The sequence below is a fragment of the Leptinotarsa decemlineata genome, unplaced genomic scaffold (assembly GCF_025532065.1).
Source record: "Leptinotarsa decemlineata unplaced genomic scaffold, Ldec_3_MD MMD2_tig00003736_RagTag_RagTag, whole genome shotgun sequence".
In the NCBI taxonomy this organism is placed as follows: domain Eukaryota; kingdom Metazoa; phylum Arthropoda; class Insecta; order Coleoptera; family Chrysomelidae; genus Leptinotarsa; species Leptinotarsa decemlineata.
This window is the reverse complement of record NW_027412593.1, coordinates 7614647-7635405: the sequence shown is the minus strand read 5'-3', so window position 1 is coordinate 7635405 and position 20759 is coordinate 7614647. Positions and strand designations below refer to the sequence as shown.

Sequence of the window (20759 nt, the reverse complement as noted above, 5' to 3'; positions counted from 1 at the left end):
TTGGAAGGTTCTAAGTAGTAGTCATCACTAGTTGGGCGTAGTATTTACATATTTACTCAGGTTACGCTGCTCCTAAAAATTTTATAATTTTTTTATCTGATCAATACCTCAGATTGCAGAGGTGACTGGTGTGATGACTGCTACCTAAGACCTACCGAATTATTTTCTAGTTTTTAGTACATTATATACATCATTATTATCTTCTTTTTTTTCAATGAAATCACCTAATATATTTTCTTTTACTTATTTTATTTTCAAGTTTTCAGTTTTTTATTTTGTTACTCAATTCTTCTCATTCTGTTTAGTTCATTTAGTGCCCCAGTATTACCAGGTAATATGTAATCCATCATTTTGTAGCTGCAGCCATCTTGAATTTGTATCTGTATTCAAAGTGTAGTTCTACTCTACTAGTCGAACCGTGTCATTTGATACCCATATTAGGATAGGTGTGAAAAAATATGTAATCGGCCATTAGGTAGCTCCGGCAATCTTTGATTTACAGTTATACAGAAGTTATTGAATTGTATTGTCATCAGAAGTGAATGTGTGTACCAAATTTCAGATGATTCTGTCAACGGGAAGGGGGTCAAACTTCAATTACTAAATTTGGCCCAAACAAATAAACAAACAAACAAACATGATAACCTCAATAAAACCGTTTAAAAAATATTTGGCTTCCGTAACCACGCTAGTTGTGGCGTATCTCGAGTTCAATACCTGATACAATCGCCATCAGCTCTACAGTAGACAATCAGACGGCATAGTAGACAGTTAATTATCATAAGATAGATGAAATCCAAGTTTTTTAGATGAGATTTAAATGACTGATTCAACTGGATATAATCATCTGAACCTGATCCTTCCTGATTCTTGGTTCTCTTTCTTTTTTGGTCTGGAACGAAAATATCGTTTATGCATATCTATCGCAAAAAGCTAGGAATTATAATATACTGAATGAATAATCTCAAATATTTCATGCCTTTGATAAACAGGTACACGAAGTGAAAAATTAATTTTATTAAACGGCACCGACTCTTTCTCTGCTCATTGTTCGTTCACTGGGGCTTCGCACCGTTCCTTCGATTTTGTATATCTACTGAATGTATATACAGATTTTCTCAATTTCTCATGAGTGAACCGTTACATCATTTCGAAATATTGAGTTTTTGAGTTTACTTGTCTTGGAGGAGAACCAAAAATATACTTATGATGCACTGTTTGGAACCTTTGATGTAGTAATGAATATTACTGGAGTTCTTTCCCAACACCAAATCGTTATTTTCAACACCTCGACACGTGTTTCGATCACCAAGTGATCATCTTCAAGAGGAAGATTAAACTGGAAACTTTCCTAAGCTAATGATATTTATGCTATGCAGGTATACTATACGGTAAACCATACAGGTATACCACCCATATAGGTATACCACCCATACAGGTATACCACCCAATATATGCTTGATTCCTCGAAAGGACTAGTTCGAAAAAAAGTCAGGAATCAAGTCTCCAAGAACATGATAACGGATAAACGGAAGCATTCAAAAAACAAAGATAAAAACCAAAAGAAACTTATCAAACGATTGAAAGACAATGACGTTTTTTATTTGAAAGCCGACAAAGGTAACAAAGTAGTAATTCTGGATAAATCGGACTACTATGAAAGAGTTAATACTCTCATTACTAATGGACCATATGCGAAATTGTCCAGGATCCCGTTACCAAAGATGATTGCCGAAGTAAAATACGTCCTCAAGAAATGCGACAACATGCTTACCCCTTAACTGAAACGGAAGTTACAAGTTTCCAACCCAACGGTGTCGAAGCTATATTGCCTCCCAAATACCCACAAACCGGGAAAATCAATGCGCCCCATCGTGTCAGCTATTGAAGCTCCTACCTACCAAATAGCAAAGTGGCTCACCAAGGAATTTGAAACCTTGTCTATTGCGGAACCAGGTTTTAGTATGAAAAACTCTTTAGAGTTCATACAACATACATAAAACATTGTTCTGCAAGAAGGTGAGATTTTGGTTTCTTTTGATGTTAGTTCCTTATTTCCTAGCGTCCCAATTCCACAGACCTTACAATACCTCAGGGAATTACTATAGAAAAATAATTTCAATAATAACGAAATCAATGAATTCGTTTCTCTTACTTATTTGTGTATGAAACAAAATCGTTTCCAGGTAGAAGGTTGCTTTTATGAACAACAGGAAGAAATGGCCATGGGAAACCCCTAGTCCCCCTACCTGGCAGACCTGTTCATGAGCAGATTCGAAATGGAAACCAAAGAAAAGTCAAAGTATTTTCCTAGGATTTGGCTAAAGTATGTGGACGATATTTTCGCGATATTCGATACCAAAAAATCGACTTCGTTTCCCTTTTAAATAATTGATGTCCATCAATAAAATTCACGTATGAGTTAGAAAATGAGGGACAACTACCATTTCTTGACATTTTGGTAATGAGGAGCCAATATGGAGGGTTTAGAATACGATATATTCAGAAAAGAAACAAGCACGTACAGGTATATTCCTGACAGTTCACATCACTGTGGACAGCACAAACGTGCTGGGTTGAATTTTTTAGTGCATCGTCTTTTGACTTTCCCTCTAACACATGATAGGTTCAAAAAAGAAAAACGTACAATACAGGAAATAGCAGCCACTAACAGTTTCTCGAGGAGTATTGTAAATGACCTAATAAGGAAGAAGAAGTTTAGGTTAAGAATGAACGAAATCTTGACTTTCAGAAAGGACAAAAACCAAGATAAATACATCTCAGTTCCATACCACCAATATACGAGGAACTTTGGAAAGATTTTCAAGGAACTAGGTATGAAGGTGGTTTTTAAAACAAGTCAAACACTACAGAGTCTTTTGGGAAGTACAAAAGACGAAGTCGAGAATTCGGAAAAGTCTGGAATTTACGAAATTGAATGTAAGGACTGCGATGCAAAATATCATGGACAGACAAAAAGATCTATTAAAGTAGGATACAAGGGACACATAGCACACCTAAAATATGGAAGACCTGAAAAATCAGCACTCGCCCATCATATTCTGCAACAAAACCATTCCATACACTTCAGTTCATTAACATTAGTTAGACAAGTTAACAACAATAGGCAACTAGATGTCAATGAGAGTATAGAAATAAGTAAACATAATAATATTATGAATAACGATGACGGACCAATACCAAATAGCATAGTATATAGCTTGTTAAAATAATATTATTGCATATACTGATTACTACATAAGGATACATTGTGAAAATGAATTTAGATAGGAATATTGTGAAATTAATTTTTATATAGCTGAAAATTGTTTTATATATAACTATAACATTCATATACTACATAAGGACATATTGTAAAGTAAATAGATAAGGCAAATTGTAAAATTAGTTCAGGGTGGTATACCTGTATGGTTTATCTGTATAGTATACCTGCATAGCATAAATAGCGTTAGCTTAGGAAAGTTTCCAGTTCAATCTTCCTCTTGAAGATGATCACTTGGTGATCGAAACACGTGTCGAGGTGTTAAAAATAACGATTTGGTGTTGGGAAAGAACTCCAATAATAATAACCAAAAATATGTTTGACTCATACTATACTATGAATATTATATACATGAAAGTGAAATTGTACATCAATACCCTTTCATATATTATGTTTTGTAGCGTTTCTCTGGATTGACAGAAAATCACAACAAACAAAAATAACTATTGAAAAAAAACATGTGAGTATATAAAAAGTAATCCCGTATCTATACGAGTACGCTGCCCTAGACAGTATGTCACGAAACCAAATAAACACATTACAAGCCTCTTTTTCCATTACAAAAGTTTACAGTAGAAACTGAGTAGTTGAGAGAAGGAAAGAGCTGATGGAAGTAACTGTAAATTGAAGGTAAATCCCCTAATTTTCTTACTGTATGATGATCAGCGGCTGATATGATTCACCATAATTTTCTGCAACCGGGCTAAACCATCATAGCATAGTAGGCCTATTGTGAGGTAATCGACGAAATTTATCGAAAATTGTGTCAGCAGCAGCCGGCATTGCTTCACGACAACGCTCGTCCGCGCGTTTCACTAATCACCGTCCGAAAATTGAACTGATTCAGTATCAAAGTTCTGTCTAACCTATCATAGTCCCCAGACCTTTCTCCAATCGACTACCATCTTTTCAAGCACTTCGGTAGAACTTTCACCAATCAGAACCAGGTAAAAACAGACTTCGTCGATTTTATCAAATCCCGATCACGCAATTTTCATGCTGACGGAATTAATCGACTTATGTTACGTTAGTTCAAGTGGCGCTTATTTCGAAACAATTTAATTCGAGTTCACTGAGATACTACAGGTTGAATTATACCCATAAAAACGAATAATACTTTTGAAACAACCTCGATAACTGCATCATCTCCTTAGGTGTTTTTGTTCACCAATAAACCACACATAATTATTCTAAATAAATTTGTCTTCACTTCATACAGTGCCAAAATCTTTGGATAAAAATTGGTGACCAACATTATTTGAACTTGTGCTATTTTTTTCCAACTCGAAAATCTTACATAAAACAATCCGAAGAATAAACTCAACCATGAATTAAGTGGAAAAAGTGGTTTCTTATCGTTTCCACATTCATTAAAATTAGGTTCTTCAACCATTTTGTATACCTCCTATACTCAGTTATTATACTTCAACTCAATTAATGGTTGAACAACCTCTTAACTTACCTGTTTAACTTCCACTTTAAACGCAACTGCCCTGGTTTACTAATTATACTGTTTTGAACATGGAAGTGGATTTTCAAGTTCCTCAATACAATCACAAACAGAGCATCAATGAACTATATTCGAATAAATCAATCAAATGAAACAAACAATTTGCCATAAACAATGTCCAACATTTACAATTCGAAAGCCTGCACATTACTGTTATTATGAACCTCGCAAGCATCAACAACATTGAAAACAAAAGCAATCGACTCGACTGCTGGATTTTTTGCGAGCTTATTCATCCACTATTATTCCATGCATCTTTATTGTTGTTTACGATAGGTTGGTAATACTACGAGGCAAATTAAGCAAGATGTTTCAGAATGTAAAAATATTTTTATTTCATGATCCTTCATTTCAATTTCATTCATCTGAGTTATTTGCATGTGAATCAAATTTTCAACAAAATTGTCAGTGAATCTCATATCACATGATGGTATGTAATTTGATAGTATTTTATTGTTTTATAGACTGCTTCAGAAATTATATCTTAGGATTATGACAATGTACAAAGGAGAAACATCCAAATATTTTTGGAGATTTTCAATTAATATTTCTTAAAAAAATGAACAAGAGATTCCAACGCCGCATGACTGTCCGAGAATATTTTTATTGACTCGTGTATGAGGTTGAATTCGTCCAATTTCTCTGCACACAATTCAATAGCGTATATTTTCCGTTGAAATACAGTTGCATAGGTTACCGAGGTCTTATCTTTTAACGTGTGATTCCTAACACGGGTTGGACAATATCAAGTGAAAGTCCATTGTTCAAACTGGGGCTTGAACCACCGACCAACGCGGCAGTCGATTCGAGTGAGCACCCACGTCGAACCGCCTGGCTATAAAGTACTCGATTTGCAAAACCGTCTGTCAGAAAACCGCCTTGTACGTTTTCTAAGGTTGATAAGCTCTGCAGCCAAGCCTAGAGTTATTTTTTGTTTTTGTGCTCTCCTGAGAAGTTAACTTCGTGTGACTTACGTTAATCTAGTTTTGAGGTTCAGAATTTTCTTTTTCTGATTAACTTTTCCACTATGTTTGAAAAAATGTACGTTAATTTCAGCTATTTTCTTGATGACTTTTGTCCCAATATCGTATCTTTCTTTGCTCAAAGAGAACGTGAGCAATCTATTGACATGAAAATGTAGTCCCGTCATTTTTTGATATATCTGAAAGTGCTAGTCTCTTTCCTATGTACATCAAACTTCAATCCGTTATCGGTGGTTTTTGTACCTAGAAATTCCAATAATAGTAACTCTTCGTTTTTTCCAATTTTATAGGTGAACTTTATATTTGGAGATCTGTAGTAGTTGATGTAGTATTGCTTTTCGCAAGCTGCGCGTAACTTCAAGATAATACTCCTCATTGACCATGTACTACGCTACGGTAATCGAAGAAAACAGTGAGCAAAACATTGACATTTGATCGAATTTGGCGTGCTTCTTTTGGGCTCTTCCATTGAAACTATTAGACTTAGGTTTCGATATCATAACCATTCAGAAAGTACAAAACGCCTGCATTAGATACATCTAGAACTGAATATACATATTCAGTTCGCATTGCAGATATGTAATTCCGTCAATCAATTGATTAAATTGTTTGAAATTGCAAAACTACGAAAGCGCAGAAGTGTCACATATTTTCATTATTTGTTTCTTGGAAATTACGACTTTGAATTTTGAAATTTCGACTTTTATCTCGAAATTTCGACTTTAATCTCAAAATTTCGACTTTTATCTCGAAATTTCGACTCTAATTACGACCTCAAAGTCTTCGACTTTAAAGTCGGTCCTACGTATCATGCTCAAAAGTAAACTTAAAATTGAATTGCTCAATCAACAGTGATCTGAACATAAACATTTGTATTTCATTCTGATTCTGCCCAGAAATTAATTTATATTACGCCATTTTTGGTAATCTTGTTTTTTTCAAACGTGGTTGAGTGGAAGAATGGCGCTTTGCTAAACTCCGTCATGTACAATAAAGGCCATTTATTATTATTATTATATTCCCAAGATCCGTCGACTGTAATGACTTTTTTCATCATTCCTGGATCGCCGTTGGCGTCATTCAACAATTATTCAACAATTATATATATATATATATATATATATATATATATATATATATAAAACTATCCTCAATGCACAATCAATTTGCACCTCTCCCAACATTAAATACAATTAAATTTTTTCTTTTCTTTTTGTTTTCCTTGTACAGAGATATGCACTACAAGCATTTATGCTTAGGTAACCTCTGTACAGGATTATATTATATTATATTATTATATTATCTGTAACAATCTGTAAAAAATGACAATTATGGAATGGATGAATAAAGTTTGATTTGATTTGATTGATTTGAATATAATGAACGGGCCGATAATCCTACTCTAAAACACCTACCCACACACTTAATCCAAATATTCCTTTACTTCTCCGCTCCATAATAGGATGGGGATTTTGTTATGCCCAAGTAAAAGAATTGTAGCGGTTGAAAATGACGATACTGCTCACATAAGCTTCATCAGTCTAATTACAATTTAACGAAAAATCACGGACTTGGTTCACTCGGTTTCACGCACTTTTCAGGAACCACTGGTAAAAAGTCATGCAATTATCAAAATCTCCTGGTCTGAGTTGATGAACCCTTCTGGTCCTGTATGGCTTCAATTTGTGTTTTTTCAAAATCCTCTTAACGTTTTTTCTTGGTAGGCCTGTTGATATTTTCAAATTTCTCGTTGACGTTTCGGGATTATTTTCAATAGCTCCTAAAACGACTATTTCTCCTTATCCCTTAATTCATATAATTTTGGCCTTTTCTTTTCAAATTGATCACCATCTATTAGGTTGTGTCGCAAACTTGCGAAAATGTCTATAAAAGGTTGTTTTCTCTCTGGATACCTCTCGTGATATTAATTGCTTGCTGCTTCTGCATTTTCCCCGGTTGGAATAAAATAGGAAATTTTTCATAATTCTCATACTTCATTGCAAATGTGTTTGAAAATTGAACAAAAACCACTAATTGAAGAGTCTTCACTGCTCAAATCAAAATTTGACAGCTACCAGTTAAGATTTGCATTCTGTTTTATCGCCGCATCGTTCAAAGCCTACTGGATCAAAGTGGGTGTTTCAAACTTTACATGAAAAAATCTAAAAGCTCTGTATTTCAAGTGTGCTACATTTCTGAAAAGGCAATTTTGAGGTCTGTTGAAATATGCAGGAATATACAGGGTGTCTCTTTGAAAAAAATAGTTATCCATCAGTAACTATTGATATCTTATTTGAAAAAATTAGTTTTTCAAACCATTGAATTCTACGTGAAAAAGTGCATTGAAAATGTTTTCATAGAAACAAGAAAATTTTGACAAGAAAAAAGTTACAGCAACTTCTCGAAAATGCACATTGGAAAAATATGCTGTAAATCAGAAATGATGATTGATATCGATATGCGATTTTCATCATTGAATTTTTCATGAAATTTGACCCTCGGACAGTTTTCATTTATATAGTATGAAAACAGGAGTTTCCGTTCAAAAGTCTCCAATTTGGCCCACTTGTACAACTTGTAAACAATCGTCAGATTGTACAATCGTTATATGCCACTCTCACCATTTCAAGTATTTTCAAGCACTTGATTTCATTTTTTACATAAAATTTGATGCAAATTCTTTGATCCATTTTTATAGCAGAATATCGCCGAACACTCACTTCTAACTTTTATGCCTGTTACCAACAAACTAAACATGCTGAACAGCTGGAACTGTGAAAAGTGTACCAACAGAAAAAATAGAAAAATCGCTAATCGAATGTACGTATAGCTCGTGAAATTCGAACATTTACCTCATTTTTTAACAGTCCATAGATCATTCACTTATCGGATCCATGTTTGTTTAAAGTAATTCAACTCTTCTCTGGTCTTAATTTCTAATCTTCTCATGAACAGATCAGCCATGGAGGAAGACAACGGGTTGTTCATAGCTGCTTGTACAAACAGTTATCGAACTAGAAATAATTCTGTCACATGCAAATTTGTGTGAGCTGGATATACTCTTCCACTACTTCTCCACATTCGTTTCTGAAAGATAAAGTTCACTTTCAGATATATCCCTGATATCTCTCATTATTGTCCACGAAAAAAAAATGCCAGACTATATTTTCTTGCCAAGAGTTGGTCACATTTCCATTCGGCAGAGAAAGATTTATCAAAAAAAGTTATCAAGGAAATGTCTGAAAGTAACGGGTTTTCTTCAAACAGTATGGATGAAGTTCATTAAGAAGAGAGTTTTCTTGAATCCTTGACTTTTCAGAAAGAGTTACCCCATTCAAACTTGGATAAAACAACGAATTGGTTAAAATTTTTGAAAAATTGAATATAGAAGTGACTTTCAGAACTGCTCGTACACTTCAACAAGTGTGGGGGTACCAGGGAGAAAAAGGGATTCACAAAATGAGCTGCCATAAAAAGTATGTTAGTCAAACTAAGCAGACTATAATAGCGTGCTACAAGGATTATGTTTCACATATTCGATTCCATAGTCCAGAAAAAACCAATGTTGCATTTTCGGCCATAGAGTGAATGAGAAATGCTTGAAATTATTGAGACCAGTATGTGACAAGTTTTGAGATGCTTTTGAAAGTTCAAAAGTTGAAAAATGTGGAGAGAGATCTATGACTGGTGATAAAAGTCCCAATTCTGATTATTATTCACACTCGAACCTTTTTACATGTAGAAAATAAGGAATAGTTAAGGTATCCGTCAGATAGCGAATAACAATAGTACAATAACAAAATACTTGAATTCATTTCAATGACTCTCTTTATGCAAAGTAATGATTTTTCTAGATGTACACAAAACTAGAACATAGCTTGTATGTGTTAGTTTCAGTCACCTCCTTATGATAATATCTTTGTCGAGATCAGTTTCACGCTCAAGGTTACAGATTCTACTTATCAAGTGAAAATCAATGATAATTCGTCACTTTTTCGCATTTGCGTAATTTGGGCGTCTTGGCTTCATTATCAATGATTTCGAAATGGTAAGTGACACCTTCACTTGACAGTTTTTCAACGCTATCACAGCCAAAACTAAAGATGAAGTGATTCTAAAATCTGGAGGAAAATGTTACTCAAAATAAATAAAATGAATAGCTTCATGACATAAAGTAACCCACATTTTTGATCCATGTAAAATGCAGTCATAACAGTTGGAGGTTTGATAATTATTGCAAAAATCTGATGTTTTCATTTACAGTGTTATTTTTATACACGTCGTATTGTTTCGCCTCTGGGTTATTACAGTATTAATAGTCATTAGAATAATTTGAAAAAACTATTGAAGTATTCTTCTGATAACAATTGCAAATTCATATGGATCAGTCGTGTTACATACTAACAAGAATATTAGATAATGTTTCAACCCATAAAAGCAGATCAACTGACATGCATTGTTTTCGGTTGGCGTCTCAATCATTGGAGGAGCTTATTATCTGCTTAAGACTAATGCGAAATTATTTCCCCCACTACGAATCAGATGTACTACGAACGAGTAGACTCAATCTGGTGAATCAACTCAAGCACGTTTCTAATTAAATTGACTTTATAGTGAGCTTGTATGTATTGTTCGACTCGATTGTCTGTGCCACTTCCCACCGAATGATATTAACACTTCCATCTCATACAAGGACTACAATTCATGGCTGAATAGTATACCAATCGGCTATATAAAATTGCTCTATACAACCAGCTGAGGACGTCAAAAATCTCTGGCAGCTCAATATAACCAAGCTTCTGAAACCGCAAAAACTATGTGGGTAAAATATACAGTATGACACATTTAAGATGAAAGCACCCTTATAAAATCTTTATGTCTTAGCCGATTCGAGTAATTCTTTTTGCATTAGGTAGACATTCAAAAATTCTACTAGGACACCATATTTCATGAATTATTCTTCTCCTTCAGGGCCAACTATTCTTATTTTTCAAGGCCAAAATTTAAAAAAATTATAAGTGATAGAGAAATATGCTATTTAATCAACCACTTCAATTTCAGAAGATTCATCTAAGTTCTGATTACATTACCGAATCAAGGAGGTCTCGTGATATGACTATTGAATATTTCAAAAAAAAATTTCATCAATGAGTAAAATTTGAAAAATATATCGTTTAATAGAATTCTAACAAAATTCTGACTACACCTCTGCTCCCCTTCCACGTTTACTTTTTTGTTCATCTGACACCCCCCAAAAAAAAGTTGTATTTATATGCCAGTGATGCGTATTTACGCAATACGTGTATTTATTCCAAATTGTTTTACTTTATGATTAATTTATTTCATGATATATGTTGTTGCGTGTGCGCAATATTGGCTCTAAATGGGTTCAAGGAATGAACAACTAGGTTGCGACTAGTTTATTATCTATTTGTTCAGGAATTGTCATTTCGTGATTCACCTTTATCAAATTGAGTGTTTGTAATTCGAATTGAAACTAGATAATGGCCCAATTGTCAATTCAAGAAAAAATCGAAATTATACGTATTTCTGAAGATTATCACCAAAGTAAAAGAGAGGTAACTAAAATATTTAATGAAAGACACCTAAATCGTCCAACCATAAATAACAGCACAGTACATAAAATTAATCAAGTATTCAATCGGTCTGGAGCAGTATCCACGTATATTTCAAATAATAATATACGTAGAAAGAATGGAAATAATCAGACTATATTAGATTATTTAGGAGATAATCCAAATAATAGTTTGAGGGTGACCAGTTTAAATTCAAAATTACCTAGGGGGAATAGTAGATGTTTACAGCTGATTCTCGGCCTCCCCCCACCACTATGACGTATTAATTGCTTATTTTTGTTGGTTTAGTGAAATCAAGGTGATGTGATCTTGAAGTGTCTGGTGCATGGACCATTCAGAATTTTTTCAAGATTTTGTGTGTGTGTGTGTGACGTAATGACGTAATTGCTTTTGGTTGTTGGATCATATTTTAAAGATCATCCAAGTAATGAATGTTCCATCGGTGTGAGTCCACCAAGCGGTGTGACGTCACAGCAGGCAAGGTACAGGGTTTATCATGTGCATGTCTGTATACAAACATACGTCTGCATACTTCAAAGATCCTCCAAGTAATGAATGTTCCATCAGTGTGACCCCACCAAGTTAGTGGTGTGACAACTGCAACCGTTCAGCAGTAGGAGAGCGAGATGTGCACTCCACGGCGTATGGCTGAGTAATGCGTATTCATCGGTATGTCCTCACCTCTGTCTCGACATCTGTCCTGTACGCAACGCGCAACGCTGTCTGTTCGTATCGGCATCCGGTAATGTGTCCAATTTAGAGATTGAGTTGGTGCATGTAACTGAGAGGTGGGGATGGCTATGTCATCTTGACGGATACGATCAGAGTGTATTTAAGAAGCGGACCAGTGTAGGTTATGTTAGTTTACATCAAGTAAGTTAGTGAGAACGTATCATAGAAAATGTATTCCTGTGATTGTGGTAAATCTTTCACTCGTAGTGATAATCTTCGTCGGCATCAGCTCCAGAGTTGCCAAGGAGGGCCTGCAGTGAAACGGGTGAGAGTGGATAATGCAACACCTATGTATACGTGCAATTGTTGTAATGTGACAATTCCTATGACTCAAGTGAATTCTCACCGAAGAACCATGAGTCATAAAAATAATGCATGTGTTCAATTGTCTGACGGTGTTCAAATTATAACGAATGCATTCAATTGCCGCATTGCTACATACAGGGTGGAGAGTTCGATTGTAACCAGTGACTGCATGTCATTTTTCAATGAGATTAGGCAGAAGGTCATTGAATTACTGGAATCGGCCATCAGGATCCATAAAAGCATCAAAGTGAATATGTTTTTGGGAATTATATTCTTCAGACTCAGGATTCGAGGGTCACGAAGTCATTTAATTCCCAAAATAAAATAGTGGACCAATCTTCAGATTTGAATGCTGTTTTTGATGGATTCCGTGATGTAATTGTGGCTCAAACGACTGAATTCCAGGAACGTGACTCAGGTATTTATTTTTTAAAAATTTCAATAAGATTGAATAGTAATATTTTTTTTTTATAATTACCGACTCGCTCATTCTTAAAGTAAACACAGAAAATTTTTATGAATTCATAAAAACTAACATAAGTAGATTTGATACATCCAATTACAGTATAGTTAACCAATTCAATATTCCAGTAACAAGTTCAGTCTTGGGTAACTTCAAAGATGAATTTCCAAATGATCCAATCATAAGTTTTTATGGTACAGGTGCTAAAGCATATTATGTGAAATCTGTTGATGGTGAATTTAAGAAAGCCAAAGGGGTTAAACGATCGGTAATAAAGAATGATTCGACATGCGAAGATTATCAAAAAATCGTCGAACAAGGTGGTATGATATTCAGAAAGATGAATTCATTTAGAAGCGTGTTGCATGATATGTATACTGAATTGAAAAATAAAGTTGCATTATCATACCACGACGATAAACGATTTATCATTCCGAATACTACCCACACTCTTCCTTGGGGTCATAATGATATTGAATTTTATGAAAACGATCCAAATGAGAACATTCGTTGGATAAGTAATATTATTCAACAATCACAATCTCAGGAGACTCCATTGGATCAATTGATTAATTTATTATCTGCCGAGATCAATATATCATTCAATATCTTTAAAACCGGAAAATTCAATATGACAGAAGTAATGTGATATTAATGTATTATGTTTTGAAAAAAATTTGACAAAAAAAACTGCAAATTTGATAAAAAAAATTTAAAATTGAAAAAATATTTTATTTCCACAAAAACTATACCCTCTTGCCCCCCCACCGCCTCCTTCTTATTATTTTTTTTAGTTTTTTTCTAGTTTTGCCATTGCCAAGTTTCGAACTTGGATAGTCTGTGCGGTAGGATGATACCTTAACATCTACGCTGCCACAGGCCCACTTATACTAACAGTTTAAATTCTATTTAAATCACAAGGAATAATGGTGAGAAATAAAGAAAAAAAATTCTGGTCACACGGGGATTTGAACTCATGTCATACGTCTGCATAGGCTAGGGTCTTAACCATTACGCCACAGGCTTACATATTGGTGTTAATAACATTTATTATTCTATATAAGATATGAAAGCTTCATTTATATAAAAATTATGGATTTTTTTTTATGTGTAATCCGGGATTTGAACCACTAATATCAATATTTTACTTTTTTTATGAATTATTAAAGGTTTATAAAAAAAAAATTTGATCGTCAAGATTCGGAATCTTTCTCAAGATTACAACCCGTTCTTTTCTCGAAAAATATCGATCTTGCGAAAACACCGGGATTTGAACCACTAATATCAATATTTTACTTTTTTATGAATTATTAAAGGTTTATAATCAAAAAAAAAGTTTTGATCGTCAAGATTCGGAATCTTTCTCAAGATTACAACCCGTTCTTTTCTCGAAAAATATCGATCCTGCGAAAAAACCGGGATTTGAACCACTAATATCAATATTTCACTTTTTTATGAATTGTTAAAGGTTTATAATTAAAAAAAAATTTGATCGTCAAGATTCGGAATCTTTCTCAAGATTACAACCCGTTCTTTTCTCGAAAAATATCAATCCTGCGAAAAAATTAATAGAGACCAAATTTGTTGGAAATTAAATTCTTCACAACTTTTGTCATTGCTATTTTTCGTGTAAAATTGAAAATAAGTGTAATAAATTCAATATTACATAATGAGATTACAACCCGTTCTTTTCTCGAAAAATATCAATCCTGCGAAAAAATTAATGGAGACCAAATTTGTTGGAAATTAAATTCTTCACAACTTTTGTCATTGCTATTTTTCGTGTAAAATTGAAAATAAGTGTAATAAATTCAATATTACATAATGAGATTACAACCCGTTCTTTTCTCGAAAAATATCAATCCTGCGAAAAAATTAATGGAGACCAAATTTGTTGGAAACTGAATTCTCTACAACTTTTGTCATCACTATTTTTCGTGTAAAATTGAAAATAAGTGTAATAAATTCAATATTACATAATGAGATTACAACCCGTTCTTTTCTCGAAAAATATCAGTCCTGCGAAAAAATTAATAGAGATCAAATTTGTTGGAAATTGAATTCTCTACAACTTTTGTCATTACTATTTTTTGTGTAAAATTGAAAATAACTGTAATAAATTTAATATTACATAATGAGATTACAACCCGTTCTTTTCTGGAAAAATATCAATCCTGCGAAAAAATTAATGGAGACCAAATTTGTTGGAAATTAAATTCTCTACAACTTTTGTCATTACTATTTTTCGTGTAAAATTGAAAATAAGTGTAATAAATTCAATATTATAATAATGAGATTCCGCCACTCATTTCTCAAAAAATATCGATTTTACATACACACTGATTATTAAATACCCCCATTATTGATTTCAATAATATAGATTTACAAAAAATAAAGATTTTTTTCTCCAGTCACAATTCAAGTAGATGACCAATACCGGTTCTATGACTGAGGATGACCAATGCCGGTTCTATGACTAAAAATTTTTAATTTTATGTTTCATTGAAAAAAAAATTTAACAACACACTGTAGTCCCCGCCCACTCTCCTCCACTTTTAGCCCCGCCCCCTTCCCACCATTACTCGCCTCACCCCACAATTCCGCATGCGCGCCCCCACCTCACTCCCACCACTCCCACTTCTGCCTACACCCTGAGGAGCACACTTCTCGGCATTCAGTACGACAAGTCTTCTCATCGAGTGCAGTCCAGCTACAGCAGTCTACTACAACACCAGTCTACTACAGCAGTCTTCTACAGTCTACAACAAGCGAATTTTGAGTATGTTATCAATGTTACTTCTTCATAACAACTAACTTTGTATTATTTTACATTTTCAGAATGGAAAACTACACGCAGGAAATCGACAACGCTGTGGCATCGATCATACCTGTGGATGTTGAGGTGGAGCTACCAGGCAGCCCTGACATGTTCGAGGGAGACGAGGTGGTGATGGTCCAAGAGGTGAAGGCTTCAACTTCGGGTGGTGTGCAGCGGCCACGCAGCCCTGTCTCATTCCAGGAAGACAGGGTTGTTAACAAAGCCAAGCGGCAATCTGCAGCTAAGGTTGGTCCTATTCAAAGGTATAGGAGTAAATGCAATAGGACTAACCCTTATGCAGGTAGTTGGTCGACCGCCAAAAGGAATCTTCCGAGACGTCCCACACCGCTCGCATTGACAGTGGAAAGACGGAGGGCATATAAGCCGGTGCCGAGGGTGCCATCTCCAGGTGAAATCCTCACCCAATTTGCACCATTAGCGATGTTGACACCCATGGAACTTACACCGGTGCCTGAGCCTGCCATGGAGGTCGTGCCACCAGTGTCGAAGCCTGCCGGGGAGATCGCGCCACAAGTGCCACCAGTGCCGGAGCCTATCGGAGAGGTTAACCCCCAGGAGATGGAAACTTTCCTACAGAGGTGTAGGGATGTTGCACTCGCTTCACGAAATAGTGAGGCCGCGTTGGCTAGCATTTCCCGGGAGGAGAATGAAATTGCTAGCCAACGGCGCGAATATTTATCAAGAAATTTTTAAATAAAGGGAAATAGTTTTTAGGTCAACTAGGATAGTTTTAGGATAATTAGGTAGAATGGTAGTTTTAGGTTTGTAATTATAATTTTAGGAATAAAAAACAAAAAAAAAAACAAATGAAAAAAGAAGTGAAATAAAGGGTGTACATTGTTTTGGTTTGGTACACATTGAACAATGCGATGGTTGGAGCATTTTTCTTCACTTCGTCTTTTAATTATTTTTCTTTTCTTCAATTTCAATTCCAAGTTCTTTCATCCCCACTCCTCCCCACTCCCTTTCAAAAGTATAAAAGTAGGAATTATCTGTTGGAATATTCAGTTGATCAGCCACCTCCAACATGGAACCTGATTCAACTACTGAGCCCTATAGTGTCCCGGAGCCTCAGATGCCTTACTATGCATATATACAGGAAGGATTCGTGGACTCCACAACGGCACCTCATGACATTCCATACGAATTCAGGAATCATGACTACAGGGTGCAGGTTCAGCATCCCAACCAATGGGATGACGAATGGGGTGACCCACCGCCTGGAGACACCACAGATGAGGATGACGACGACGACGACAATGACGCTGGCGACATCAGACTTCCACCATCCCCAATCCTTATCGAGGACAGTCCTCCGCCATCTCCCATCCTAATTGATGACGATGATGTCCTAAATTCCGACGACGATATGTAATCGTTTCCCTGTTTCTCCCACCCTTTCCTTTCCTTTCCTTCCACGGAGTACACACTTCTTTGGTTGGTGTACACGAGGCACTGCGAGGCTGGGGCAGTGTCTTCCTCCCTCTCTCTTATTAGTTTTTCATAATAATCACTTAGAATTTCTCATAATAATCGCTCAGAATTTCATGAAGATCGTCATTTTCAATTTTTTTTGGAATCTCAAACACTGTTCTACATTTACACTTCACCCCCTCCGTTTTATTTCTTCCAATATAAATATAGTATCAATCCCAGTTCTACATCATTCTTCCACAATGTCGATTGCTGATTCCACCACCGAACCGATGAGTGTACCAGAGTTTTCTATGATGAGTACAGGACCCATCCAGGTACATGAAATAGATTCTACGTTTGATCATTTCAGTACAACCTTCGCAGAAATGCTGCAACGCATCTACGATCTTCCTGATGATTTCCCGGAACGTATGCAAGAGGAAGTAGATGAGTTGGACGATCTACAGGATAACGAGCTAGATAATCATGCGGACGACATAATTAGTATATCATCTGATTCAGATGAATCTGATGAATATGAGGACGACATCATCAGTATATCATCAGATACAGATGATTGTTTCTGATGATGAAGAGCGTTAGTCCATACCATTGTATGGATTATTAGGAAAAACAGCCCTTTTAAGGGCTACAATTAAAGACAATAAACAACTATTTTCAGAGCTATCATTATACTTTCAATCAGAAATAGGTTAACACTATAGTCAAAACTTATGTGAAAGTATCATCATCCAACTCTGTAGTACTCATCATTATATTCAATGATTGAGAAATTACCAACTTCGACTTTTCCGTCAAAGAAGTACTCATCATATGCACAGATATTCGATGATAAACCAAATCCTAACTTCGACTTTTTAGTCAAAGTAGTCATTTATCACATAATCTGTGAATTCTACTACTACCGTTTGTGTGAATAATGTAGCCCTGAAAAGGGCTGTTGTTTTTTTTTGACCAGTAGGTCCACGGTTATTGTGCCACAGGTTGGACATTATTACATATAATACATGTAGATACTCGGGTGAAGTTTGTTAGTGGCCTCTCGCAAGCTTCACACCAATTTTGTCCCATTTCCATAATTGAGACAGTGTTGTGGGTGTTGACATGGGCATACCACCCTCCATTATTGTTTCTATGCGAATAAAACCGAAAGCAGCAGCAGCATAGTTTTTTGTTCTCTCCATCTATTGTGCTGATCAATACGTATGCATCCATTGCACAATACAAATCCAAGGGATCTTCCAATGTCTCACTGACATTGAGCGTTCGCATACCGATCCTCAAAGCACCATCGCCTTCAGTTGTGTCAGCTTCTATCCCTTCATCATCTCCTTCTTCATCCATGACCCTCTCAAACTCCATCACGTCATCATCTTCGTCGCTTTGGTTGGCCTCGTTTTCAACTTCGTCTATCTCATCTTCATCGACTCCAACATCTTCTGCTTCAACTATCACTTCCTCTAGCGGAACATTGACATCATCATCATCTGATTCGTCTATCCAATTGTTTTCATCAACAGCAGATATTCTATTTAATGCAGCATTTATTTTTGCAGAATTCATCTTGTTGTTGTTTGCTCACAGTTGTAGAGAGTGAATGAATGAACTTCAGGATCGCAAGTCGACTTATACGATTGAATAGGAAACGGAAGTGGTACGACTCCCACCTATCACTTGACTCGAATATGGCATCTCTAGTCGATGAAAGAGTGGGCTAGTTGACGAAAGAGCGCATGCGCTAGTTTATTTTCTTCTATAAAAGGTGAAGTATCAGTAACATCATCACCTTTCCTATCCACATTCTATTGCTATCACATATCATTCCTCCAAACCTAAATAATCATTATCACGAGCTCCATGCCACTATTGATTGCTGAAGATGGTTCACCACTTGTTGATATCGATCACACTAATTTTGAAAATATTCCAGTATTACATTTACAGTCTCAAGACTCGATAAGTGATTTTGATGTTAGCGACTTCGTTAACTTCGCAGATGCGCCGGAACCAATTCAACAAATTATCGTTGAAACTCCAATCATTTCACAATCATCATCATCCAAACACCCTTCATCTACCCCCCCTCTTGGTGTTGATAAGAAATCCAGAACTATCAAAAGGAAGGTTAATAATGCATCTTCATCGATTGTCACTGAGTTGAAAGAAAAAAAACAATCGAAAAGTGGTTTGCGGGAGAAAAAGCCCACAACGAAAAGTGACAGATCGAAGAGGAAGACAAAATGTGAACCCAAAGAAATGAAGGGTGATTTGATGACTGAATCGCTATCTTCTTTCCCTCCATTACTTCGGTTTGGAGATATGAAAAAGAAAGCGAAATGCCGTCTTGTGAAGGCGCAAATGGCTATTGCTGAACATGAAAAGAGTGAGCAAGCTATTAGTGTCAATAAGGACACTCTTCAAGCATTAGATGCTAAGATTGCATTAGCGAAAATTGAATTGGCTAACATGAGCAAAGAAGCAGATGAACTACGTTCAAAAATCATGAAAGATGACAAATTCAATCAACGTTCGAGAATGCAAGCACAGGCAGAGCTTGAGGAGTCGACTCGACTTTATGAGACGGCATTATCAGTGAGAGATAATTGGCGAAAAGAGTTGGAGAAAGCATTTCAAAGTGACAGCGATTAGTTTTGGGAATGGTATTGTGTTCTCAATATTGTGAGTTGAAAAAAATTTTAAGCGGGAATGGAGTATACAATTAATTTGGTTTGGTATACACAGAACATTGCGAATGGTTGGAGCAATGTTTACCGCTGCAATATTTTTTCAATTCACTTACATATAATTGAAATGAAAACAATATTGAACTTTAACATTACTTTATTCATAAATTCTTTATTCAGAATTCTGTTCACTAGGAAGTCCTAACCACTTTACATATACTTTATTTTTCCTTTTCTTCAGCACTTTCTCGATCAGATATACGTCAGGATTTTCGGTTCGCAATAACTCTTCTTCGTGAAAACATCCTCTAATAGGGTGTTCATTCATATCTTCAAGATTATAGGTTGTGGGGAAGGTTTTATTGATTTTAACAATCTTGAAGAGTTCCGTGGTAAAGTTCGCAGTGTAAGACTTTTCAAAAATATTTTTGTATTTGCTTATTCGTACAATATCATTCAATCGGAATTTGGGTTTACTTCGTTTTTCTCCAACTCCATTGATACCTTTGAATATCAATCTTGTTGATGGATCAACATTAATGGGTGCCATACCTATTGTACGATGAACTTTATTGTTATATCTACTAGTTATAGTTGGAAGAATATCAAGCCATTTGTGGTGACCTCTCATCGAAAATTCCTTGTAGAGCCACCCCTTTATTGTACGAATCACTCTTTCTGCTATAGCTGCCTTCTTTGTGCTAAATGTTGAATAATGATTGATATTATATTCTCGCATGAGAGATGAGAAGCTTTTATTGAAAAATTCTTTCCCTTGATCGCTTTGTATGTGTTTGGGGGAGTATTTGGCTTCTTTCAGTACATGTTTCATTGCATTAGTTATTGTACTACCTGTTTTATCTTTAACTGCTACAGTCCACAGATATTTGGAGTAACACTCTATCACTACAAGTATATATCGGTA

General features: G+C 35.5%; 1 protein-coding gene and 1 long non-coding RNA gene across 2 annotated transcripts in view; one reads left to right on the top strand and one right to left on the bottom strand.

Annotated features, from left to right (window-relative positions):
• LOC141483617 (uncharacterized) overlaps nucleotides 1-5063 on the bottom strand; it is an 85784-nt gene extending 80721 nt beyond the window's left edge. The window contains exon 1 of the long non-coding RNA XR_012466191.1: nucleotides 4746-5063. This is a non-coding gene — a long non-coding RNA (uncharacterized lncRNA). The remainder of the gene's footprint in view (nucleotides 1-4745) is intronic.
• A 10176-nt stretch (nucleotides 5064-15239) lies between these two features.
• Nucleotides 15240-16586, top strand: LOC141483541 (uncharacterized). Its single transcript, XM_074178213.1, has 2 exons — nucleotides 15240-15653; nucleotides 15713-16586. Exon 2 carries the CDS (start codon nucleotides 15714-15716, stop codon nucleotides 16404-16406), a length of 693 nt encoding a protein of 230 aa, XP_074034314.1. The 5' UTR covers nucleotides 15240-15653; nucleotide 15713; the 3' UTR covers nucleotides 16407-16586.
• The last annotated feature ends 4173 nt before the right edge of the window (nucleotides 16587-20759 follow it).

What these genes read in the sequence shown, in the direction of transcription:
- LOC141483541 (XM_074178213.1), top strand. Translation starts at nt 15,714, where the DNA reads ATGGAAAACTACACGCAGGAAATCGACAACGCTGTGGCATCGATCATA.